Source organism: Populus euphratica, unplaced genomic scaffold (assembly GCF_000495115.2).
Source record: "Populus euphratica unplaced genomic scaffold, PopEup_1.0 scaffold30.1, whole genome shotgun sequence".
In the NCBI taxonomy this organism is placed as follows: domain Eukaryota; kingdom Viridiplantae; phylum Streptophyta; class Magnoliopsida; order Malpighiales; family Salicaceae; genus Populus; species Populus euphratica.
In genome coordinates this window covers 972,640-995,524 of record NW_011499869.1, presented here as the reverse complement: position 1 = coordinate 995,524, position 22,885 = coordinate 972,640, and the positions used below count along the sequence as shown (strand labels likewise).

The 22,885-nt window shown below is 33.3% G+C and overlaps 3 protein-coding genes across 3 annotated transcripts; 1 reads left to right on the top strand and 2 right to left on the bottom strand.

Annotated features, from left to right (window-relative positions):
- Positions 1 to 1,115: 1,115 nt before the first annotated feature.
- LOC105126836 (transcription repressor OFP16-like) lies at positions 1,116 to 2,289 on the bottom strand. The gene has a single exon (XM_011027846.1). It carries the CDS (start codon positions 2,013 to 2,015, stop codon positions 1,251 to 1,253), a length of 765 nt encoding a protein of 254 aa, XP_011026148.1. The 5' UTR covers positions 2,016 to 2,289; the 3' UTR covers positions 1,116 to 1,250.
- A 9,757-nt stretch (positions 2,290 to 12,046) lies between these two features.
- Positions 12,047 to 12,550, bottom strand: LOC105126972 (uncharacterized). Its single transcript, XM_011028032.1, has one exon. It carries the CDS (start codon positions 12,548 to 12,550, stop codon positions 12,047 to 12,049), a length of 504 nt encoding a protein of 167 aa, XP_011026334.1.
- Positions 12,551 to 17,251: 4,701 nt separating this feature from the next.
- Positions 17,252 to 20,168, top strand: LOC105126834 (uncharacterized). Its single transcript, XM_011027844.1, has 3 exons — positions 17,252 to 17,540; positions 17,666 to 19,694; positions 19,800 to 20,168. Exon 2 carries the CDS (start codon positions 17,966 to 17,968, stop codon positions 18,626 to 18,628), a length of 663 nt encoding a protein of 220 aa, XP_011026146.1. The 5' UTR covers positions 17,252 to 17,540; positions 17,666 to 17,965; the 3' UTR covers positions 18,629 to 19,694; positions 19,800 to 20,168.
- Positions 20,169 to 22,885: the final 2,717 nt, after the last annotated feature.

The window sequence follows — 22,885 nt, the reverse complement described above, 5'->3', positions numbered from 1 at the left end:
TAGGTTATATATATATATATATATATATATATATATATATTGACACGCTGTAAAACTGAGGAGGCCAACTCAGTTTTGCCCAACCACTTTTTTCTGGTTTCTCCACGATTCCTCCACCAGTAAAATCAGTGGACTATATTCTATAATTTTGGTGCGATTACTTATCGAAGGATTGAAAGCCCTGAATTCGAACTTACCAGACCTAAAAATACCTAATAATAAATATCAGACTCGAGTATTGGTTTCATCGACGAGCCGGTGCCGAGCAAGTGACCTTGAGAGGGACGAAACCACAAGTTGAACCATAATTTTTAATCATATTTACGGAGAAACAAATCATCATCAGTGGCCTCTGCAGCTTTCGCTGAATCTTTTGTGGCTCATCCTCGTCCTTAAAAATATAATATTGCGAGGGAAACGGAGGACAAAGATCAAGATTCCCTCGTTCCGCCTGTGTAAAACAGTATTTCTTTTTTAATCAACACAAATCTGGCCACTTGCTAATCCAGTAGTTGTCTTGATGCAAAGACTCTTCCCGAAAGAAAAAAAAACAAAAAACAAAAGCGGGATTTCTGTTCATGGCTGGAAGACAAATCCGAACTCATATCCCTCGCGTAAAAGACAACGTCTTGCCCTTAAGATAAGATTATCTTTCTTGTCCTTTACTGGTCAATAAGTTAGTCAGCAATTCCCTTACCATAGACATTTTTTTTTATAGTTTCACAGGTGACAGGATTTGACCCTTTCCAACCCTAATGTTCCCGTGTCCATGTTAATTACCACTTCAGAAAAGCATGATCTTATGCAAAAACATAATTATTAACAAGCGACGAACAATCAGTCATCCAACAAAGACTATTGGCTTTGCGTGGAGGTTCACTGCAAAATGGAAAACGTAATCATATCTAATTTACTTTTGATAGAGCATGCCCTAAGAAAGTTGGATTTTTATTTTATTTTCGAGAAAAAAGCTACAACGTTCCCAAAAAAGGATCACGAGTTTGGGAGACCCAATCGTAGAAAAAATATAATTAAGAACCTCGAGGTTTTTTTATAACTGGAAATAATACAAACAAATTGAAAAAAAAAATACCAGCTTAATAAATACAGGGACCAAAAGCAAGATGGTTGCGAGGGATAAGGTGCTGTGATAGAAGGCAAGAGGGCCATCTTAGTCCCCCACATGTATATATTGCTGAATTATAGTTAAAAGATTATACAATCATTTCCCGACACACCACATTGCTACATTATATGCACTGCCGCGAAATCCCACAACCATCGGAAGAAAAATCCTCTTCCCGGCGGCCACCATCTTCCGTCATTTCCGTTGACAAAAGACTAACAAGAAGATCAGCAAAAGCACCAACAATGAACTTGTGGGTACTCTTTGGATTAAGAGAAAGATAACTCGATAGTAGCTCGTGCAAGTACTCCCAATTAGCCTTGACATCCACCAAGTCGCGTGCATCTACCATCTCCTGCATGGATCGCCGGAAGTCCATGTACGGGTCGTGTGAGTAGGTGGAGACAGCCATACTGTCTTTAACGGTTGGTGATTTTAATAATCGGGGTGGTTGTTGGTCATGTAAAGGATGGCTATTGTTACAACCGTCAAGTAACAAAGACTTGCCAGTGGAGTGATTTATTATCAGACCATTGCTATCAGGTTGCGGGGCTACTAGATTGTCTGATGATTCTGTGGAAGTGACAATGGACGGTGTAGATTCAATGATGGAGTTGGAGCTGCCCGGGGAGGAGAAAAAGAAGCGCTGAGAGGCGTAGGCGCTGGCGAAGTCAGGTTCAGAGGAGGAGGAGCTGGAAGAGGTGGAGGCGGAGGCGGAGGCGGGGTCAATGGTGAGGTCGTAGAGTGAATTATAGTTTTTAAAGAGGAGTGGATGGCTGTGATCATCTGGGGTTAGTGGGTTAGAGGGCGATTGATGATCAGGTGGTAGTGGACGTTTGATCTTAGTGATGAAGCAGAGATTGAGGTTTCTTCCTGCTGCGCCAGCCATTCCTTCCTCTTCTCTCGGTATTTTATTTTTCTGATTGTGTGGGAAAGGGAGAACAGGAAATGTGAATCAATGATAAATAAACAAAAAGAAATTGTGGGGGTGATGCTGTATTTATTCGTGTCGGTTCAGAGAGATAGAGGGGAGGGTCCATCATGGTTAATGCCTTGATGGTGCAAGTTGTTACTGGTTTCTGTAGTTTTGGTTCGAAGGCGACTAGACAACGGTAAGAGACTGGGAGCTGGACACTTTATATTGCAGGGCTGCTGGGAGCCCTTAAAGTAAAATCTCCTTTTCCTCAAAGTTATCGATGCATCCAATGCAAAGGATAATAAACAAGCATAAAACATATAAATTTAATAAGCGAAAAGGATTGTAAATATAAAATCCAAATTCACAACTTTATTTTCTCTAGAAAGTAACACTCGCGAAATTTGTCTCATTACAGGTTTACAAAACCTTAATTAAATTAGAAACCATATCTTATAAAACCAAATAAAAATCTTAAAATACAAAGAAAATAATTATGAAAACCAAATTAATTAAAAAATAACAAAATCAACCTAAATTAAGTGTCCTGTTGGAGTTTTGATATCTTAAGATCTGACGGTTTGTTTAGTGCTAGAGAAATTATCAAAAAGAAAATAGCTTTTATAAATACTTTTAAAAATTTAAGTTTAATCGAATGATCAGATAAAAATTATACCTTATTTAGGCTTTCTTAGTTAAAGCAACAAGATCTCCTTTTGAGTCAAGGTTAACCTATGAAACTCATAAAAATAATCTTGCAAAAAAAGAATTAGAAAATGCATTAAAAAAGAAATAGTAATTGTAATTTTTTGAAAAAAATTGAGGGATAAATGCATTAAGCGAGAAAAAAAGGAAAAAAATTGAGGGATAAATGCATTAAGCAAGAAAAAAAAAATAACAATTTGGGCATTGTGACTTATTTTGTCTACCTTGTGATCTAAATCATGGACTAATCAGGTTTAATATTTTTTAAAAAAAAAATATATATTGAACCTAAATACTAAATAAGAAATTTGAAAAAAAATAAAAAAACAAAACCCAAAAAAAAATGTAAACACACATAAGCCTGTGAAATTAATAGGCCATGTGCGTGGGCCTTCAAGCACATGCTTGAATGCCTAGGGTTGGTTTAGTTTTTATTTTTTTTTAAAGGCTTGAATGCCTAGGGTTGGTTTAGTTTTTTTTTTAAAAAAAAAAGGTGGAATGGTGAATGATTTTTTATTAAAAAAATACACAAATGATATGTTATCTACTAATTTAAATTTTGTTCATCACTATAATGACCGGAAAGTTAAGGTAATGGGTTTTTTTTTATAAAACCCAAAATTTCAAGTCATTTCAACTAAAAAAAAACCTTTCCACTTTCTTTGAATACCCATAAACCAATTCCTCAAACCAAAAAATAATTCAAAAACCCAAAATCAAAATAGGTTAAATTTGTCCTTCTCTAATTACATATGTTGTTTAGGCAACATTGAAGTTCTAAAAAGCCACCATCAAATTCTTTTAATTGCATTAAACCCCTTAATAATAAGAAAAACCATTTTGGTTAACGATAACTTTCTCTTTTTAAAGTTGAAATTCAGCAATCTCTCTCTCTCTCCCCTCTCGTGTTAAGGATTGAAAAATAATATAGATAAATATTTTATTAAAATTAAATTGTAAAATGATTTAGGGATCGAATAGGTATAATTGGTAAAGTTTGATGATTAAAATGAATTTTAAACTTGCCATATATTTTTAACGGTTATCCTCCTCCTTTTCAATCTTGTTCTTGGTCAAAGAACTTGAATCAATTCTCATTTAATTTCAATCCAAGAGGATGCACCCCCCTCTAAAAAAAAAAAAAAATTTGAGAATCAAATTAGAAATTTTTTTAGCAATAAATCTATAATAAAATGTGAGAGCATGAACAATGCAAATATATACGGTAATTCTCCCAAATATTTTAGAGTTTCTATTATACCTTGTGATTTTTTTTATAAAAGCATTAATTTTTTAATATTAAATTAAAACCAACAAGTATTTTACAAAATATCCACATAATGACATATCTGACTTGCAAATGATTTTGGCGATCACTTTACACACATTAAAAAATCTGTAATAAATGCTGTAAGCATTAAAGAAGGTTAAGTGTGTGTTTAGTATTATGATATATAGTGTTTTTTAGTTGTAAATGCATACAAATATTTTTTTTAGTTTTTTATTAGTATATTAAAATTATAAAAAAATACTGAAAAATATCAATTTAATATTTTTTAAAATAAATATATAGAAAAATAAAAAAATGAAAGCTATCTTATTCCCAAATGTGCAATGGCATGTTGCTTTCCACGCTAACGTGAGCGCGTAAGAGTTAAGGATTTCTTGTGACACCCATTTTGCAAACCATGTTTTGTGTTCCAAGGAAGCTGCACATGCGAACTGGCGGGGGATCAAGGTCTCTCTCTCTCTCTGTTTTTATTTTGGTCTTGGGCACCATAATCTTGCTAGATATTTTTATTATCAATTCAATGAATGGTCACTCCACTGATTATCACACACACAAGACAACGATGCATTAAACGGTTATGATTGTCTTATCACGTCAGAGATTACACAAGCAGGCCTGTCCTGTACGACTGGGTCCCACGATACTTGCCTGTCTCAGGTTGCTGCCGTTTTAAGTTTTCGCTTAAAGGGCTGTAAAAGTATTGATTTTAGATATCCGTCGTATGGCTACCCCCTTTTTAACATCTTATTGGTAAGAGTCCTTTTCCTCTTTAATTTACCGGGCGATTAGGTAGACCTATATTAAGCACCTCGCCATTTTCAGATTCATCGGGGAGGATGGAGTTGACGGAATGTCGCTGTAGCCCAACCTTGAGTTCAATACTGTATTGAATGTGGACTATATACATACATACATGTTTGCGCGGACGCCGGTGTAGACACTAGCCATACAAGTACATCTTACCATTAGAACTACTAAAAGGCAATACACGAATAATGAGCCTATATATCACGTTGATCTAGAAAATCTTTTAGAGTAATTAATAATATAGTATTAGTTATTTTTTAAAATTTAATTTGAAAACAACAATAAATATATATAAAAAACAACATAAAATTCATGATTCATAAAAAAATATTAAAAATGTCTTCACTTGAGATATTTTTTAAAGTAAGCACATGAGTTAACCATGAAGATATCATTAGTTACTCTGTTAACACTGTAAAATTTTTTAGTCCTACTAATTGATAATTTTTTTTTGTTATTTTTTTTTAAAAAAACAAGTTTTATTTGATCCAATAATCCAATAGAGTGGATGAGCTTAGGGCACCATGTAGAAAAAAATAAGGGCAAAAATAATAATCATAAGTCGCTATATTATATTAATTTGTTCAAATTAAACCGATTGAATCAACCCTCATACTTCCAATTCAAGGCATATTAACCCTTGCGTCTAGTTATTTAGTTTGCTAACTGAATTCATGTTTCGTGATGGTTACACTTGTTGACTTATTGATCAAACTATATTGTTTTACTATATTATTTTATTATGAGTTGGGTTAATTTTTTTATATTAAAAATAAATAGTTTTTTTCTAATATTTTTTTATAATAGAGAAAAAATTTAAATTATGTAAGAATTAATCTAACATGATTCAATTAAGGTTTAAAAACAATCTAGATGATATGTTAAAATATAATTTGATTCAAAATAAATATTTAAAATGAATTTTTCTAATAAATATATTAGATAATATATTGAATTGATTTGTGACAACTTATTAATTTGCATACTAGGTATGAGATAATAATAATCCTATAAAAAATAGAAAGTGAATAACAAGAAATTACGAAGCTCAATCTTCAATAAACCCATTATTAAAAAAAAAATTAATTTAAAAAACTAACCCGAAAAAATAACTCAAATCTATCAACCTGTTAAACCTACGAACAAAGTTATGAGATTACGATAACTCAGTAAAAAAATAAAAGAAATTATAAAGTTCAATTCTTAATCAATCTAATGTTGAAATATAATATTTAAAAAAATCAATTAAAAAATAAAAAAAATAATTTGAGTCAATTAAAATTAACTCATAAAACTCGCGACTCGAGTTATGAGATAAAGATAACCTCATACAGTGCAGACTACAACAAATTACAAAATCTAATTTTCAACCAATCTAATATTAAATAATAAAATTAATTAAAAAATAAACTAGAAAAAAAAGGGTTAAGTTAACCCGTCAAACTTAAAGTCTGAGTTATAAGTCCAAAATAACTTTATAAAAAATAGATATAACAAAATTATGAAACACAACCTTTATAAATATAAAGGCAAAGAACATAATTATAATTGAAAAATAAATATAAATTAAAAAATAAAAAATAAATAAATAACCACTATTCTAATGAATATTATAACATGAGGAAGGGTACATTAACCCCATCTTTAGTTTTTTTTTTTAAAAATTTGAAGCTTACATAAGAAAACAAAGTTTTATTAATTGAAATAGGAATAACCATGGCCTAATATCATTTACAAGGAAAACACTGAAATTTATCCCAAGAAAAACCTCTGAGCCGCACTAACAAAAATGGAAGTGTGATAAATTCTTACATGATTTGCTAAGATGTATAAAGACTGTCACCTCAATTAATGTATCGCCACTCTTCTCGCTGCAGTGCTCTTGCGATCAAGCAATTGGATTTTTATATTCTTCACTATCAATTACAGATAGTTACGCCATCTCTTAAAGATGGAGATCAAAGACTAGCTAAGTTGGATTGCAGCATAATGTTGTGGTGGCATAAAAAAAGCTATGCCCAAAGTATATAATATAATGGCACTATTAATGACTGTATCAATATGCCAAGTAGCTACAGTAGCTCATTTGACCTGTATAGATTATAAACTTTTTCCACCATCAGAAAATTAATCAAAACACATGCTCCCAGGAGTGCAGGGGTTGCTGTTCATCCGATCATATAATGCTAGTGTTTGGTCATGTGATCTTATCTCTTAATACTGTTGCAAGGACCAATGCACAGTAGACAGGACACCGATATTGACCTCTTGTTTAATTACAAGGGGAGTTTGCACGATCACAGTCCCCATGCTTGTCTGTGATATAGAAGAAAAAACAAGAAGGAAACGCAAGAAGAACACGCTGCCAATTCAGAGCATCTTGAGCAACAGATCTTAGAAGTGAGCTGTATGTATGAGGAATTGTATCTTTTGATGGATTCTGCGCCAATATAAGCCAGCCAGAGCTCTACGTACTGTAGTTACTGACACTTCCTCAGACTTCTTTTGCACAGCCAATCAAGCAATGCTGGATGGTTTATTAATCGTTTGTTTTTATGCTCTGGACAAATTAAAGATACTTCCAATAGCAAAATCCCATAAAACGGACAAAGAACATTTTCGTGTAGCGTCCCACTAGCAAATTCGAGAGACATCGGGCTTCCTTTCGTCTTTACAACAGTCAATACTGAGCTCGTTCAAGGTTCTGCGAGACCCTTTTACATCAAAATCGTTTTTATTCCTTCATCTATAAAAAAATAATATTTGATTTTAATTTATATACTCGTACGATGATAATCAATACACGGTAAGAAACAGATTGTTATGGGTGCCTTTTCTGATAATGTGTTTGTAAGTGCTTTTGCAAGATGTTTTCGTTTAAAAAATGATGATGGGGATGCTTTTTCAAAAAAACAAAAGGAAAGACACGCTGTGTAAGAACTCTTACAAAACCCCATCAGGGTGGTTCATGTGTTTGAGAAGAGATCATAAGTTTTGCTTTTAATCCATTTTTCAATAACTCTTGAATCTTTTATACAATGCTTACCTTTTGGTATCCGGGGTTTCTAGATATGAGAGAGAGAGAAAAACATAAGTCAAATATTTTTAAAATCCCATAAAACGGACAAAGAACATTTCCGTGTAGCGTCTCACTAGCAAATTCGAGAGACACCGGGCTTCCTTTCGTCTTTACCACAGTCAATATTAAGCTCGTTCAAGGTTTTGCAAGACCATTTTACATCAAAATCGTTTTTATTCATTCATCTATAAAAAAAAAATATTTGATTTTAATTTATATACTCGTACGATGATAATCAATACACGGTAAGAAACAGATTGTTATGGGTGCCTTTTCTGATAATGTGTTTGTAAGTGCTTTTGCAAGATGTTTTCGTTTAAAAAATGATGATGGGGATGCTTTTTCAAAAAAACAAAAGGAAAGACACGCTGTGTAAGAACTCTTACAAAACCCCATCAGGGTGGTTCATGTGTTTGAGAAGAGATCATAAGTTTTGCTTTTAATCCATTTTTCAATAACTCTTGAATCTTTTATACAATGCTTACCTTTTGGTATCCGGGGTTTCTAGATATGAGAGAGAGAGAAAAAATAAGTCAAATATTTTTATTAAAAAAGAATATAAATTAAATTTTAAAATTAAATATATTATAAAATAATATAAAACATATCCATGAAATATTTGACTTATTTTTTAAATCTCCGTAGATCACCATCAGATTTGGTTACTAGAATCCCGGTCTGAACCCAAGTCATCATTCATGTATATATCGGACCAGGGGCTAAAAAATCCACGTCAGAAACCCCAGACCTTACATTGGCGGGCCTGTCTCAAGAAATAAACAAGCCCGGGAGGGGGTTTTATCATAGGCCCAGGCCTTCTTAAGGAAGGGCATGAAACTCTACAAGAACCTATCTTCTTTTTACCGAGGCCGCTCATTTAATTGTTGACAAATAATTTTTATTTAATATAAATTTTTAAAAAATAAATTATTTTTTTGATATGTAATAGTATTATAAAAAAATAATTTTTTTTTGAATTCAATGTTTTAATCTAACTGAGTTTAAATCAAATTAATTAGATTGATTGGATCTTTGTTCGGACTTATGTGAGAGAAGATTTACCAGAATCATTATATGAACAAAACATTTATGATGAATTTTTATATTACTATCTGCATATTTTTATTTATTTTCATTTTTAATGGACACTGTTATATTTCTGCTTATAATTATGAACAAGTGGATCAGAAAAACACGCTGATTAATTAGGTGCTCAGTTCTTAAAAAAATAAAAATTAGTGTTCAATCGATTTACATAAGCAATCTCACCTTGGTTTCTGACTACGTTGATGGGTTCATCATGATAGACAAGAGAAAAACCCGGACGGATAAAGCAAGTTTTTTTTTTTTTTTTGAGAAAAACAAGTACAATTTTTATATAATTGTTAAATAATGCTCAAATTCAATTTTTATTAAAATATTATAGTGGCCATATGTAGTTGGGAAGTATATCAAATTAAGCTTAGAAGGTGTTATTTTTTATTTTTTAGTATTTTGCGTGATATTTTTTATTTTTTTCTTTATTTTCCAGCTATTTTAAGATTTTATTTCCTTATCAAATTACGTTATTTAAATATTATTTTAAAAATATTTTTCACATGCTAATATATAAGTGTAAGAAAAATAAATGGTACTATTAGAGTTTTTCTAACCTCTCTTATTTTCTCTTATTTTTTCTTTTTAGTTATTTTTTTTACAGGGTGTTTTATCATAGTTTCTGCTTCTGCTTTTAAGTATTTTTTTTTTAAATAATTTTGATTTTACAAATATTAAATTGATTTCTTTTAATGATTTTGATGTGCCGATATAAAAAAAATCTAAAAACAAATTCATTTTAATACATTTTCAAACAAAAAACTATTTTAAAAAGCATTATGCACTACAATCCAAACATCTCCTAAACCAATCCAATTAATTAAAAAAAAACTTAAAAGATGCATGGTTTTACTACACCCCTCCTTCTAAAGTAATATTCATTGTAATCATTTATTTTTTATTTTTTTAGCCAATGCTTTTTCTTTTTTTTTCAAAAAAAAACCCTTTAATATTAGATTTATTTTTTATCATGTTATTTCACTCTCGTGACATGGATCATGAGTTTGGCGTGTTAACCCAGTTGAGTCAAGTTTTTTTCCTGAAAACTAACAAAAGATTAAATGTGCTATCAAATACTGATAATAATATTTATTTAATGTAGAAAGGATCTTTCTAGAATGACATTATAAGTCAATGACATATCAATCACCATGAAACTTTGCTGGAGGGAGAAACATTTCAAAGGGATGCCCAATGCAACATGTAATGGAAGGAGTTTTTACTGTAGTCAATTTTGAAGAGGGGATTCCTATTTGAACGATAACTACTGCGAAAAAGATGTTAATTTCATTATCATCGTTTCTATTTGAACCATAACTACTGTGAAGAAGATGTTAATTTCACTATCATTGTTTGCTAATACCCAATGTACTATACGGTTTGAGATAATAATGGAAATGACTAGAGCGTCCATATTTGGAAAAGCCACTCATTCTTCATCTTTATGGGTAAAAGTTATTGACTTGTGCCATTGAACCAGCAATATAATGGTGGTAAGGACTTGTTTCTCATATTTTCTCTTTTCATTGTTAGAATCCTCGATGCAGAGGTTCCCTGTAAAATTACATTGATCTCAAGTAAAGTTGTAAGAGATTGACGATGTTTTTCTCTATTCTGCTTATGAAAAAAATTCTTATTTAGAAATTAACGAAGGTAGCCCTTAATGTTTAGTATCATGTCTTTTATCTCAGTGAAAAAGACAATATTTTTTATATGTGTGTGTGCTGGAAGGAGACTTCATTGGCAAATGACATTAAACAAACTCTTTACTTTAGATAGCTGCAAGGACTTAAACGAGAGAGGTGTTTGATGGGGAAATATGTGCTTCAGGATAACCCAGACATTCCTTAAACAGTTAATACTAACTCTTTTTGAGATTGTTGTCTTTTTTGTGATAGCAGTCTCGTTTGGGCGAGTGACCTCGTTAAGGAGGCATTTATGATTGTTTATCTATGTTAAAATAAGGAGGATTATGGCTCAACGTGCTTGTCTTCATTACCCAAATATGACTCTTCATAAATTGTTTTACCTTTAGTAACCTTCTATCCAGTAGGGTGTATAACTCCATGCACAAGGTTTTTTTTCCCTCACCCCATTCATAAAGGCTTCTGAAACTAAGTCTTTAACTTTAAGCATTTTCTCATTGAATCTCTTGACATATGCCTCTTTAACTTTAAGCATTTTCTCATTAAATCTATTAACATATGTCTTTGTAGACTCATCCTCTGCTTAGGTGAATTCAAAAAGTTTAATGAAACTCTTTTTAATTGGAATACTTGTACTAAAATGTGTCGTCAACTTGGCATAGAGGTCATTGAAACTGGCAACTGAACATGGTTCTAGATTATTATATCATGCTACTGAACCTTTGAAGGTTATATGAAAAATCTTGCATATAACATAGTTATTCTAAATGATAAGGTCTAGATTGTTGTATGTATTTTTTATATGTTTTTTTAGGATTTATCAGCTCATTGTGGTGATTTATTGTCATTTTCATGAATAGAGAAAAATCTTTAATCTAATAAAAAATAAAGATATTCTTTTAAATGATTCCTTTTTTTAGTTATTTGTCACTTCTAAGCCTATGGAGTTTAGGAAAACTTGACTGAATATCAAACTTAAGTTTTTTAGATCCGCTAAACTCAAGATATATTAAATTTAATTTGATTGATTACTTTAAGTATGTTGTTTGTGAAATCCATTTTATTTATTAATATTTTTTTAAAAAAATATCATAAGAAAATATTCTGACTCCTGATAAAATAACTTTACTCCGAGTGAAAAAGAAAAAAAAAGAAGCAAAGACCGGGATCTCCGAGGATTGAAGAAACCGTGACGATGCGGAGTCATGACTGTTTGAGAGACTTGCGCAATTAACCAACGCAGAACATGCTTTTATTCAAGATCTTAACAAAAAGTTCAACCCTGATCAACAGAACCTTTATTCTACACGGTGAACTCTACATTTATTACAGTTCATGATGACATTAAGTGATCTCCGGCAATCCTAACATAGAACAGAAGTCAAAGCAATCCATCAAGCCAACTTATATTTGCTTCGTCGTCAACATTTTGCCCACCAGCAAAATTCTCCAAATTCAGGGTCTTTGGAACAGTAACAACCAACTGTCCTTCAATACACCTCGCACTCGTCATCTCCGGGAGCACTGTGGCCGGGAGCCGACAGGTCCACGTGTCGATTTCAAGTTCATCCATGGAAGGATAATGATCACCGCTGTCTGTTTCTTTAATTACCACGATCTTTGTCAGCCCTGGAAATATCTCAACTACGTGGGCTTGATAATCATCGGGAATGGTTATGTTCTCAATGTTTGCCACGAAACAGAAAGAATCTGGAGTTTCTTGGACCAAAACGTCAGTGTCTGAGTGGAACGGAAGTTCCAGTACTCTAGCAAACACGTGAGGGAGTCTTTTTAGCTTCTTTGCGCTTGGGGTGTGGGTGAGAGAAGCATCATTGTATTGGGTGGTGAAAATGCTTCGCTTCTTTGGAGTTGGGTGGACCTTCATTTGTTGAGAAGTTTTGATAACAAGAAGAAATTAATTCAGGGTTTCTTGCTCTGAGAAAGTCTTAATGGTGAGAAAATCAAGAACTGGAAAACAAGAAGGGATCTTTGGCAGAGATGGAAGAGCAGAGAAGGTCTTTTTGAAGGCGCTTGCGGTGTGGGACCCTTTGGTTGCAGACAAAGATTGAGGACCAGTGAAAGTTTACCACGTAGCTATCTATTACATAAAACTCCGAGAGTCGATGCAATTCTGTGGTTCAGATTTCCTACTGTGGCACAGAATAGTGCAGTGTTAGACTACACTAGTATTGGACGGAGGAACCAATCTTCGACGTGCTAGTGCAAGCTTTATGTTTTTTTTTTTTTTTTAAATAAATTAATATTTTTTTTATGATTTTGATATAGACCACGTAGCTATCTATTACATAAAACTCCAGAATCAGCGATGAGAGTCGATGTAATTCTGTGGTTCAGATTTCCTACTGTAGCACAGAATAGTGCAGTGTTAGACTATACTAACATTGGACGGAGGAACCAATCTTCGACATGCTAGTGCAAGCCTTATGTTTTTTTTTTAAAAATAAAATAAAATAAATATTTTTTTTATGATTTTGAGATGGTGATGTTAAAAAATAAAAATAAAAATAAAAATAAAAATTTAAAAATATTTACTTTGATATATATTTATTTTGATATATTTTTAAATAATAAATTATTTTAATAATCATATTGTACCATAATCTGTACACTCTTTAAATATATGTTTGATATCTAGGTAATTTAAATATATAATTTTTAATGGGATCAGTTGTATATTAACTGATTAAATATTTTAAAGTTTGTGATTACGATACAAAGATAAACTTAGCCAAATAAATTAATGAAATATTGTCACCACCGGCTCCCGTGGAGATAGAGCCAGGACGGTTTGAAAAAAAAGGTAGGTGCGTTGTAGGTTTGCGGTTTAACTAAACGTTTGCAAAAGTTTTCTTCAATTCACCTTTCCATCTCCATCCATGTATATACAAATTGCAATTTTCGAATGGATTGTGATCTGTGACGCTGCTCGGGACAGCGAAGGAAGCTTCCTGCCGCGCCTGATGAAGCCAGGAACATCGAAATTTCTGTTGGCTGAGTGAAACTCGTCCTTATTCATTACTTTTTATATATTTGATTAAATATCTATTTCGTATTTTGTGACTACGTGGTTAATATTATAATACTGAGTGTAATTTAACGAAACAAAATTGCCCATGTCTAGCAATTACTAATTAATATATCCACCCACACTGGGATTTTTATTTGATTTTTCGTACGACGATATATAGTTTGTGGGATTTGTTGATTCTACAGAACCGTTCAGGTTATTAAATATTTTCATTTAATCAATGGTCATGTGTAGCTTTTATCACATGATTTAAAATAATTTAAAATAGAAATTGTTAGTCTTGATGGTACGTACTACGTGAGTGGATTTGTTTATTGAATTACTATTTTGGGTTTCAAATCTAGCTTGAGTTTGTTTGAAATTGTGTTTTGGTTTTTTTTTAAAAGTGTTTTTACTTAAAAAATATGTTAATAATATTTTTTTATTTTTTAAAAAATATTTTTAAAATAGTACATCAAAATAATTTAAAAACATAAAAAATATATTAATTTAAAAAAAAATTCAAATATTTTTCAAATACTTTTAAAATATAGTGTCAAACAAACACTAAATCACAAAAAAAAAAAACAATCATAGATGGATAACTTTAAACATAGACTATTTGTATGAGACATTATTAAAGAAAAAAAAATAGTCTTCGTGTATAAAAGTTGGTTCTCGTGATGTTTTTTAAGCAAACACCTCAATATGTAATTGTATAGAATTTTATAAGATGAGAAAAATATTATCAATAGTTATATAGACTATTTTATGTTCTAAATGTATATAAAAAAACAAAATACATGTAAAATCACTGTTGATCATTAGGAATTTTTTTTTTTAGAAAAAAAAACCTATGAAAAAAGTATGTGCGCGCATGTATGTTCGGGCTTGTAAACCCATGCTCAAAAGTTGGATCCGTGTGTGTGGGAACGTCATGCTTTGAAGCCCAAGTTTCAAGCCCAACTGGAAGGCATTTGTCAATCTCTGTCGTTGGACAAGGAGAAGGACAAGCCTTGTTCCGTTCTGGTGACTGCACCCATAGCTCGGTATGGAGTTTTTTTTATCTAGCCGACCCATTTCTCTTCCTTTTTTTTTCCTTTTTTTTTAACTCAAACTAATAGAATGCTAATATCATTAGAAATAAAGAAGTTTTTTTTTTTATATATAAATGATAGATCAACTATCATGGATCCCTTAAATTATTTAAAAATTAATGATAATACAAGGGCTAAATTATAAATCGTTAAATCTTATTATCTTTCGATTCAATTCTCACTAATAAAACTCTGAAATAATGTAATATTGATTTAAAAAATAAATAAGAGTTGATCATTAAAATTGAATTTAATATAAAATAAATTTAAATGATAATTATGGGTTTGCATAAAAAATCTTGTTTTTGGAACTCCAATGACCGGTGGGATAAAATTTAAGCTCGACATTTTTAACAGGTATGATTGGATATGGCATTATGGATAGTATAAGAACAGCAAGAATTAATACAATCATCCAATTATTAATACGGTCAAAAATAAATAAATAATACTTATTTATAAATAAGCGATAAATCAAAATCTACCCAACTGGGCATCCTACTAATTTATTTATATTCTCGTGCATTTTCCACTCTCCTCGTTTCAACTCTCAACTAAAATAAAGGAGTGAAAGTAGCTGATATATACACAAGGTTCCAGGCCTCCTGCCTCCCATGCTATGATGCACGAGTGGATAAAATTCGATTTGGGAATCAAGAAAGTGGCTCAACTAGTTCCTTTCAGATAAATAATCAAGATATATTCTTTATATTTGTTGGAAATTCATCACGTCTGGAGCACGCTGGACAGATGAAATTTCTCATTGAAGGCAATTTGATGATGGTTTTCTGGGGAGCCGGAATCTGGCATCTTAAAGCAAGGGTGTGTTCTGCATCCCTTTCGGCTTGCAATCTTGAAGATGAATCAATACGATCTTCTTGGACTTGCTTTCCTTGCTTTCCAAGGCCACCAAGCAAAGAACCTCCTCACTGGCCTCTCTTTTAGTCTTTACCAACTTTTTATCAACCGGCTGCCTGCAACGAAAGGAACCAGGTCTAGTCCCCGGAAACAGACACCTGGAAGTGGGGACATGGATTGCGATCGGAGTCGTCCAAGCCCATGGCTATTGCCACTATGCACCCACTAACCTTTTTATCTCTACCCTCTTGTCCTGTTGCTCGGGGACCAGCTCTCGGGCATGGCTTTTGTGGGTCCCAACACCTGCGCTCTTTTCCTTTACAAACATGCCCGAGCGATTTTTTTGGGATAATTTAATATTGGGAGGATAAAATGGCTGAAATATCCTTCTTGCAGGGGACGCCGAAAGGGAGTCGATATGCTTTACTTTCCTCGTCTTCGGTCAAAAAGTTTTTGTTCTCTACAATTAGAATTTTTTTTATTCCAATATATATTTGGTTTAGTTTAATTAATTTTATAAATTTTAAAATTAATAATTATATAAGTATTTTGTAAAAATAAATAAAAATAAATTTATAATAATTAAAAAATAAATTTAAAATTTAATTAGTTAAGTTACTTCTTATTATTATTTTTTATTCAATTTTTTTGATACAAGTGTTTAAATTAACTTATATATATCTTAATTAATTCTACAAATTTTAAAATTAATAATTATATAAATATTTAATAAATTTAAAATCTATTAACTTTCATTTGAATTTTTGCATGGAAGTGAGGAGCAAATTCTTGGCATATATACGAAGCTATATATTTATTATTATTTTGTATTTGTTGAGTCATTTCACACTTCAATCTTTAAACAAATTGACGAATTATAAAAGAGCAATGAGGGATTCATTAGCTCAAAGAAGATAAATATGAGAGCTAATTGTTAAAAAACAAAAACAAAGCAAATATAAGAAATCAACAAGTTATTTTTATTTTTTTTATCTTATAAAATAACACAAATTATTTTGAAATTGTTAAAATAGTATTAACGTGATAGATATATTATTGTGACCTGAAACAAAATTAACACTGGAATAAGAATCATATCACTAAAATAATTAACTAATAAATCTCAAATACCAATAAGATTGTTTTCTACATTTTAAATAACATATTATAAGTCAAATCTAATATCTTCCCTTCAACATCATATTTTTATATGGATTAAACAACTCTCATGTTTGATTCCAAAACTGAAATTAAAAGTAAAAATAATTGAAAGATTGTATTTAATTTGGTTAATGTCTCATGATAAATAAACATTAAAAAAACAAAAATAGATATAAAATAATTTTTTAAATTTTAAAAAATACATGAAAGAATATTATTATTATTTTTATCACGACCGTCTCTTATTATTTATTCACGCAACTAAATTAAAACACCTTGCAAGAGAAGGTCGAATTTCCCAGCACCAAGAAAAGAACCCAAAAGAAAGGGTACAGAAATCCAAGAGTCGAGAGGGCAAGATAGTCATCAAGCGAGAAATAATCATCCAATTAAAGACTAAAAGAATCCGTAATGTCATTCTCGTAAATCAGTTGGAAACCATGCCTACTTACTAAACCTTACAGTGTCAGCCTACTCCCTGTCTCACAGAGGAAGAAAGTAAGCAGGTGTGTAAAAGACTTGAGAGTCATTTCAGATCCGTGGATTCTGTCTCCTTCCTTCATTTCTTGATTGCACCCTCGGTCTCTTCCTCCCCCTCACCCTCCCCCTTCCCCGCTCTACAGAAAGCAAAATACCAGCCCAAAATTAACACGATAACAATCAAACTTGTTTCCCTTTGGATCTTCATGTTCTCTCTCTGAGCTTTGTCACTGATATAGTGTCGTTAACCGGTGAGTTGATTTACTCTGTCTTGTTTCACTTTGTTGTCGATATGGTGAAATTGTTGTCTTTTTCGAGTTTCAAGTAGGGTTTTTGGTTTATCTTTCTGATGGGACTCATGCTGCGGTTTTTACAGCTTGGTGAAGGGGTTTGTGATCTTTGCTTCTAACTGGGAGAGGACTCTGATCTGATCTGATCTGATCTAGTCCGTTTTGATCTTATCTAATCAGGTTTTGAATATAGTTTTATATTTTTTTATAAGCTGGCTTTGAATCTTGTGATGCTTGATTTGGACTTGTCATGGAGGAGATCTAGAACTTTTGCTGTGATTTTGCTTCAGATTTAACCGTAAAAGTTTTGGTTTTTAGAGGGATTTTGTTAGAATTGGGTTTTAGCTGAAAGAGTACAGTAGCGGAATTTGTGAGCATTTCAAATTATGGAGACGCTTGTTGTTGGGGCTCAACACAGGAATCAGTACTACACCAAAGTTAGGTCAAATGGGCCTGCTAAATTTGGGACCTCACCTTCTAAGCACTTTAAGGATATCAATTGCAGGACTTTTCAATCCAGGGACGGGATACTCCCAACCCCATTTCAGGCTTCCACTACAACTGTAACCAAAATCACTAGCCATGTTCCTCCCACTTCTAACTCTCCAAGAACACCATCACCTGCTATGAAATCTCAATTTAATTCTCATCCTGTTGACAATGGCCACTTTAAGACCATTTCGAAAAGCTCTCCCATAACCATTAATGTCACAGTTCCTAGAAAGGAGACATCTTTTTATGAGGAGATGGGTTTTGTGAATGAGAATTTACCCTTCTCGGAGCGGTGGGCTGGTCCGGCGTATTCAAATTCTCCACCACCTAGTTCTTTGCCGATTCCTAAGTTCTCAATGAGGCCACCAAAGCGAACAGTGTCCCTTGATTTACCTGTGACCCATGGTACTGATTTTAATGTGCAGCCAACTGCCAAGTCTGCACCAGCTTCTCCTTCCAGGGAGCATAGCCCATCTATGAGAGATTTGTTTCTTAGTGCTGACTCTGCGACAAAGACTCTGCGTCGCATTCTCAACCTTGATGTGGCAGATGAGTGAAGCTTAAGGGGCATTTTGCCCCTGTAAATAGTGAATTTCAGTGGTAGATGTATATAGATGAATAAAGCAGCCAGTAGTTTCAGTTTCTTTAGCTTTTGATGGCAGCGGAAGCAGTCTTGGCTTGGTGGGTCAATAATTTCTGGTGTTACACTGAGAAACTGATTTGTTACCTGTAGTGATCTGGTAGCAAGGCAGGCAGGCAGGCTTGTACATGACTTTGGAGCTAAGATGAGACAGGTTAATTGTAATTCGGACATTGTGAAGCTGATGGAAGCTGACTCCAATACTTTCGGGAAGCAGAAGGAACTTAAAATGAAGTTAAAGAGAATGTCATTTCTTCAGAGGGACGGGGCAACTTATGATTTTCAATTCTGTCATGCACTAACGATGCAGATCTATTTGCTTAATCTCCTTGTTGGATGTTTATTAGCTCTACTCTAGCCCTTGAGTAGAATTTAGACCTATAGCATCAAACACAATGTATATACTGCGTTGCGACTTTGATTAGTCTTCTAGTTCCGTAGGTTTCTGTCTTATTTTCATATCTGGACTTTCTTTTCTTTGTTTCAATTCCACTATCCTTTCCCAACTACACTTTCAATTGCTATCATTAATTAGCCTCGTAGATTCCTAGTATAGAATTGCCTCAATTGGCAACCTAGATGATCTGTTTTCTTGTAACTGTTTCCTTGCTTTGGCACCCCTCAACAATCAACTCCTCTTATATAAATATTCACCATTTCTTTCTTTCTTCTCTAAGTAGCTGTAACTCCCTGCACACCCTTTCTTCTTTAGTTAGCTCTAACACCATGCACACCCTGCATGGGTGCTGTTTCTCCTTGGCCATCTTTTCTGTTTTTTAAGAGGGAAAAGTGGGAAGAGGAACTGAAAGAAGTTGTTAGTGTCTTCTGCTTCTCTGGTCTTCTAAGATCAATCCTATCCATGTTGCTCTGTCCTGCTGCTAGCCTATCAGTTTCTTGTTATTCTGAGCAGGTAATAGGGCCTCTGCTACAAGCCTACGATGATGTGTATATTCCTTGGAGATTGTTGACCATGCCAAGCCAAGGTAAGTTTACCAGTCTTCATGTTGAATGCTTTGTCGAAGTAAATTATATTGTTTTTTAAATATCAATTGATTGTTACTGATGTTTACTCAACATGTGTGTTCCAGGCAGCTGCTTGTCCAAAGAACATATCAGGAGGCAGTTGTAGGAGGACATGTTCGTGATAGATGTAGTCCTAAAAGTTAAGCCTTACTAGGGTTCATCCATACGTGTTTTCTATTTCTTGTCACTTGTGACCAAGACTTTAGTGCAACATGTGTCTCGCTGTTTGTCTTGTGTACCAGGAGCCCCTTTCATTAGTCGAGTTATGCGTGCTGTTGAACCAATGTTGTGTTTACAATGTCATTATGTGTCCAGACTTCAACGTATCAAAGTTTATTGCATCATTTCTTTCTTATGTTTGGATGGATGAAGCTGACTTTTGTTATCAAAATTATATTATGGATATATTGAATGGTACAATTGGTTGGATGCTTTTGCATGAGTCTGTCTCTACCCAAACTAGTATTCAGTGCGGTTTTAGATAAATGGCCATCACGGTTTGTTCTTGGATAGCGTTTGTTGATTGAAGTTTGCTATATTTGAACTACGATCATGGTATCTTCCATTTTAATGTGCATCCATAATCATTTCTTTCTGGTTGTCCTCACGTATGTTGAACACCATAGCAAAACGTGAATTAGTGTCTGGATGGAAATTACGATCTTGGTATCTTCCATTTTAATGTGCATCCATAATCATTTCTTTCTGGTTGTCCTCACTTATTTTGAACACCATAACATTCCTAGCCTTTTCTCCTTTTGCTATTTTGTATTTTCCCTGCAAAATAACGCGGTCTCCTTAAGTCTCTCCAAAAAGAAATTCACATATGCACAGGTTTCACAATATGAACATATAGCGTATTTTTATTTATTTTTGCTATCACCATATAGCACCTGGAGAAAAAGAAGTCCACGCTTCCTGGCGACGTCGTCCTCTTTCTTCAAAACCCCAATCTGCTTCCGCTCGCGTCTTTTTGATACGGGGCTGTACCACCACACTCAATTGGATTCAATTTCGGTTTAGCAGGGACATCTTATCACAACCTTTTATTCACCATAGTAAAACGTGAATTAGTGTCTGGATGGAAATTGTTAAGAAGTTCCTTTGCCAGGATGTACTTTGTATTCGATATATATATATATATATATACTGTACTTTGTATTCGATATATATATATATATACTGTCATCAGATTCAATGGCGCTTTCGTGAGAGTTCGTTTTAGTGGTCAGAGCTGTTCGTGAAAATGTGTTTGCTGTGCAAGTATAACATCAAGATTTTACATGATAATGTGCATGCAAATAAAAAAAGCCTGCTTTGTCGTGTGGAAAATTGAAGGGAGGTTTTCATGATAATGTTCCGGCCATATGTTGCCCATGCATCACTTGCTAATCAGCGTAGTAGGTTTCTAATGGTTTTCTTCAGTATAGGGTTTTCCTTCATTTATTTGAAATCTCGCTTCTTTGTTTTTGATGAGATGAGGTATTCAGTAAACATCAACGGTGAGGTACATATTGAAATCTTAAATGTTGCAATCAAGGCCAAAATAATGGTTAATTTTGATGTGACCTACAGAAAGTCACCTGCTACTGATCGTGGGAAGCCTTATAGAATCTCTCACCGTTCATCAGGATTTCAACCAGTGTTTACTGAGCATAAGTTGGCGATAATGATGCTTCTCTTACCCTGTTTCTTTGGTGTTTGGCGAGGCTCAAGTCCGCTAACAATCCTTAGAATTTCAGTCGGTACCATCAAAAGCCTCCTTCCATGAAAAACATATAATCAACAAAGCACGAAAGCGTCTAGACCTTATTTCTCACTCTCGCCACACACACACTAGCTGGCCGTTGAGCTCCGAGCTCTTCCTCCATGTTTCTTTTTACGGCTTTTTTCCCCTTTATTTTTCGTTCTTTTTCACTTCCTGAGGGGTTATGATTCTTCTTTTTTCTTCTTACACCCCTCGGTGCTCAAGTGTTTGCAACTGGGCAGGCTAGTAGCACTGGTCCGTTCCACAGCCTTTCGAAGCTCGACAATTTCTTTTACAAACTTCAACTCCTATTTTTATGTTGGCTTGCTCTACAATGGTCCACAAGCATCCTTTACCAGTTCATTGAATCTCTATGTTCACAATAGATTAGCCATTTACGTGGTCACATTGGCTCCATATTTTATAGAGAAACATGGAAAATGTGAAAGTTCATACTCTATCCTCTCCCCTCCTTGGTGAAACGAGAATCAGAGAAGAAAGAGGTCGCAGCTCGCCGTTTTAATTTGACTTGAAAACAAACGCCGCCACAGAAAAGGCACGTAAAACTTGTGGAATGGATAGCTTTTTTAATAATTTTTTATGACGGCCTAGTTGGCTACATCACGTGTGCTAAAAGCTATATTATAAGTGTAAAACAAAGAAGAGAATAAGGTGCACGAAGACTTCAGTTCATTTGACTCTTGATCATCTTCCTTATTTGTCGAAGTCCATTTGTTTTTGTTTTGAGAAGAGTGTAATTAATGTTTGATCGAGTGCACAATCGTCTGGGACCGGTGTTGTTTCGCTTTCTAACTCGTATAACCCTTCCTAAGTAGTTGTTGCTCATTGGTCGAGGTTGGATACATAAAGAGAGATGCATCGACAAGATATATTTCCAGCAAATTCCTCTCCTAAATTTCACTAAAGAATGCACAATTTTAATCTCGGATCACTTGACAGCAAGTTATAAGAAGCAGAACAGCCTAACAAGTTAATCCAGTGATTTGTTAATAAGATCCGGATACTTCATTTTTTTATCAAAACAATATTATTTTATTTTTTTAAATAAAAAAAACCCCTAAATCATTCCAATTTTTTTAAATAATCAAACCGGATGGATTTACCAACTCAAATCTCAAATCAAACACATTTCTAAATCGAGTCTTATAATGAATATGCATGACACGGCATCCAATTATCTCATCAATTAAATTATAAGTTGGAAGAGAAAATTGTGCGCCTGCTTATCCAAGTTCTCAACTAGTTCACGTTATAATTGTTTGGTTTTTTGGTTGGGGAAAAGACCTGATTTTGTATCTACCGATTTGAAAAGGTCAGTTTTAGTTTTCAACTAATATTCATGCTTATCAACAAAAACAGACAAAAATTAATAAAATGTGAAAT

Excerpts from the sequence above, each read along its gene's own strand:
- LOC105126836 (XM_011027846.1), bottom strand. The coding sequence starts at position 2,015 with ATGGCTGGCGCAGCAGGAAGAAACCTCAATCTCTGCTTCATCACTAAG.
- LOC105126972 (XM_011028032.1), bottom strand. The coding sequence starts at position 12,550 with ATGAAGGTCCACCCAACTCCAAAGAAGCGAAGCATTTTCACCACCCAA.
- LOC105126834 (XM_011027844.1), top strand. The coding sequence starts at position 17,966 with ATGGAGACGCTTGTTGTTGGGGCTCAACACAGGAATCAGTACTACACC.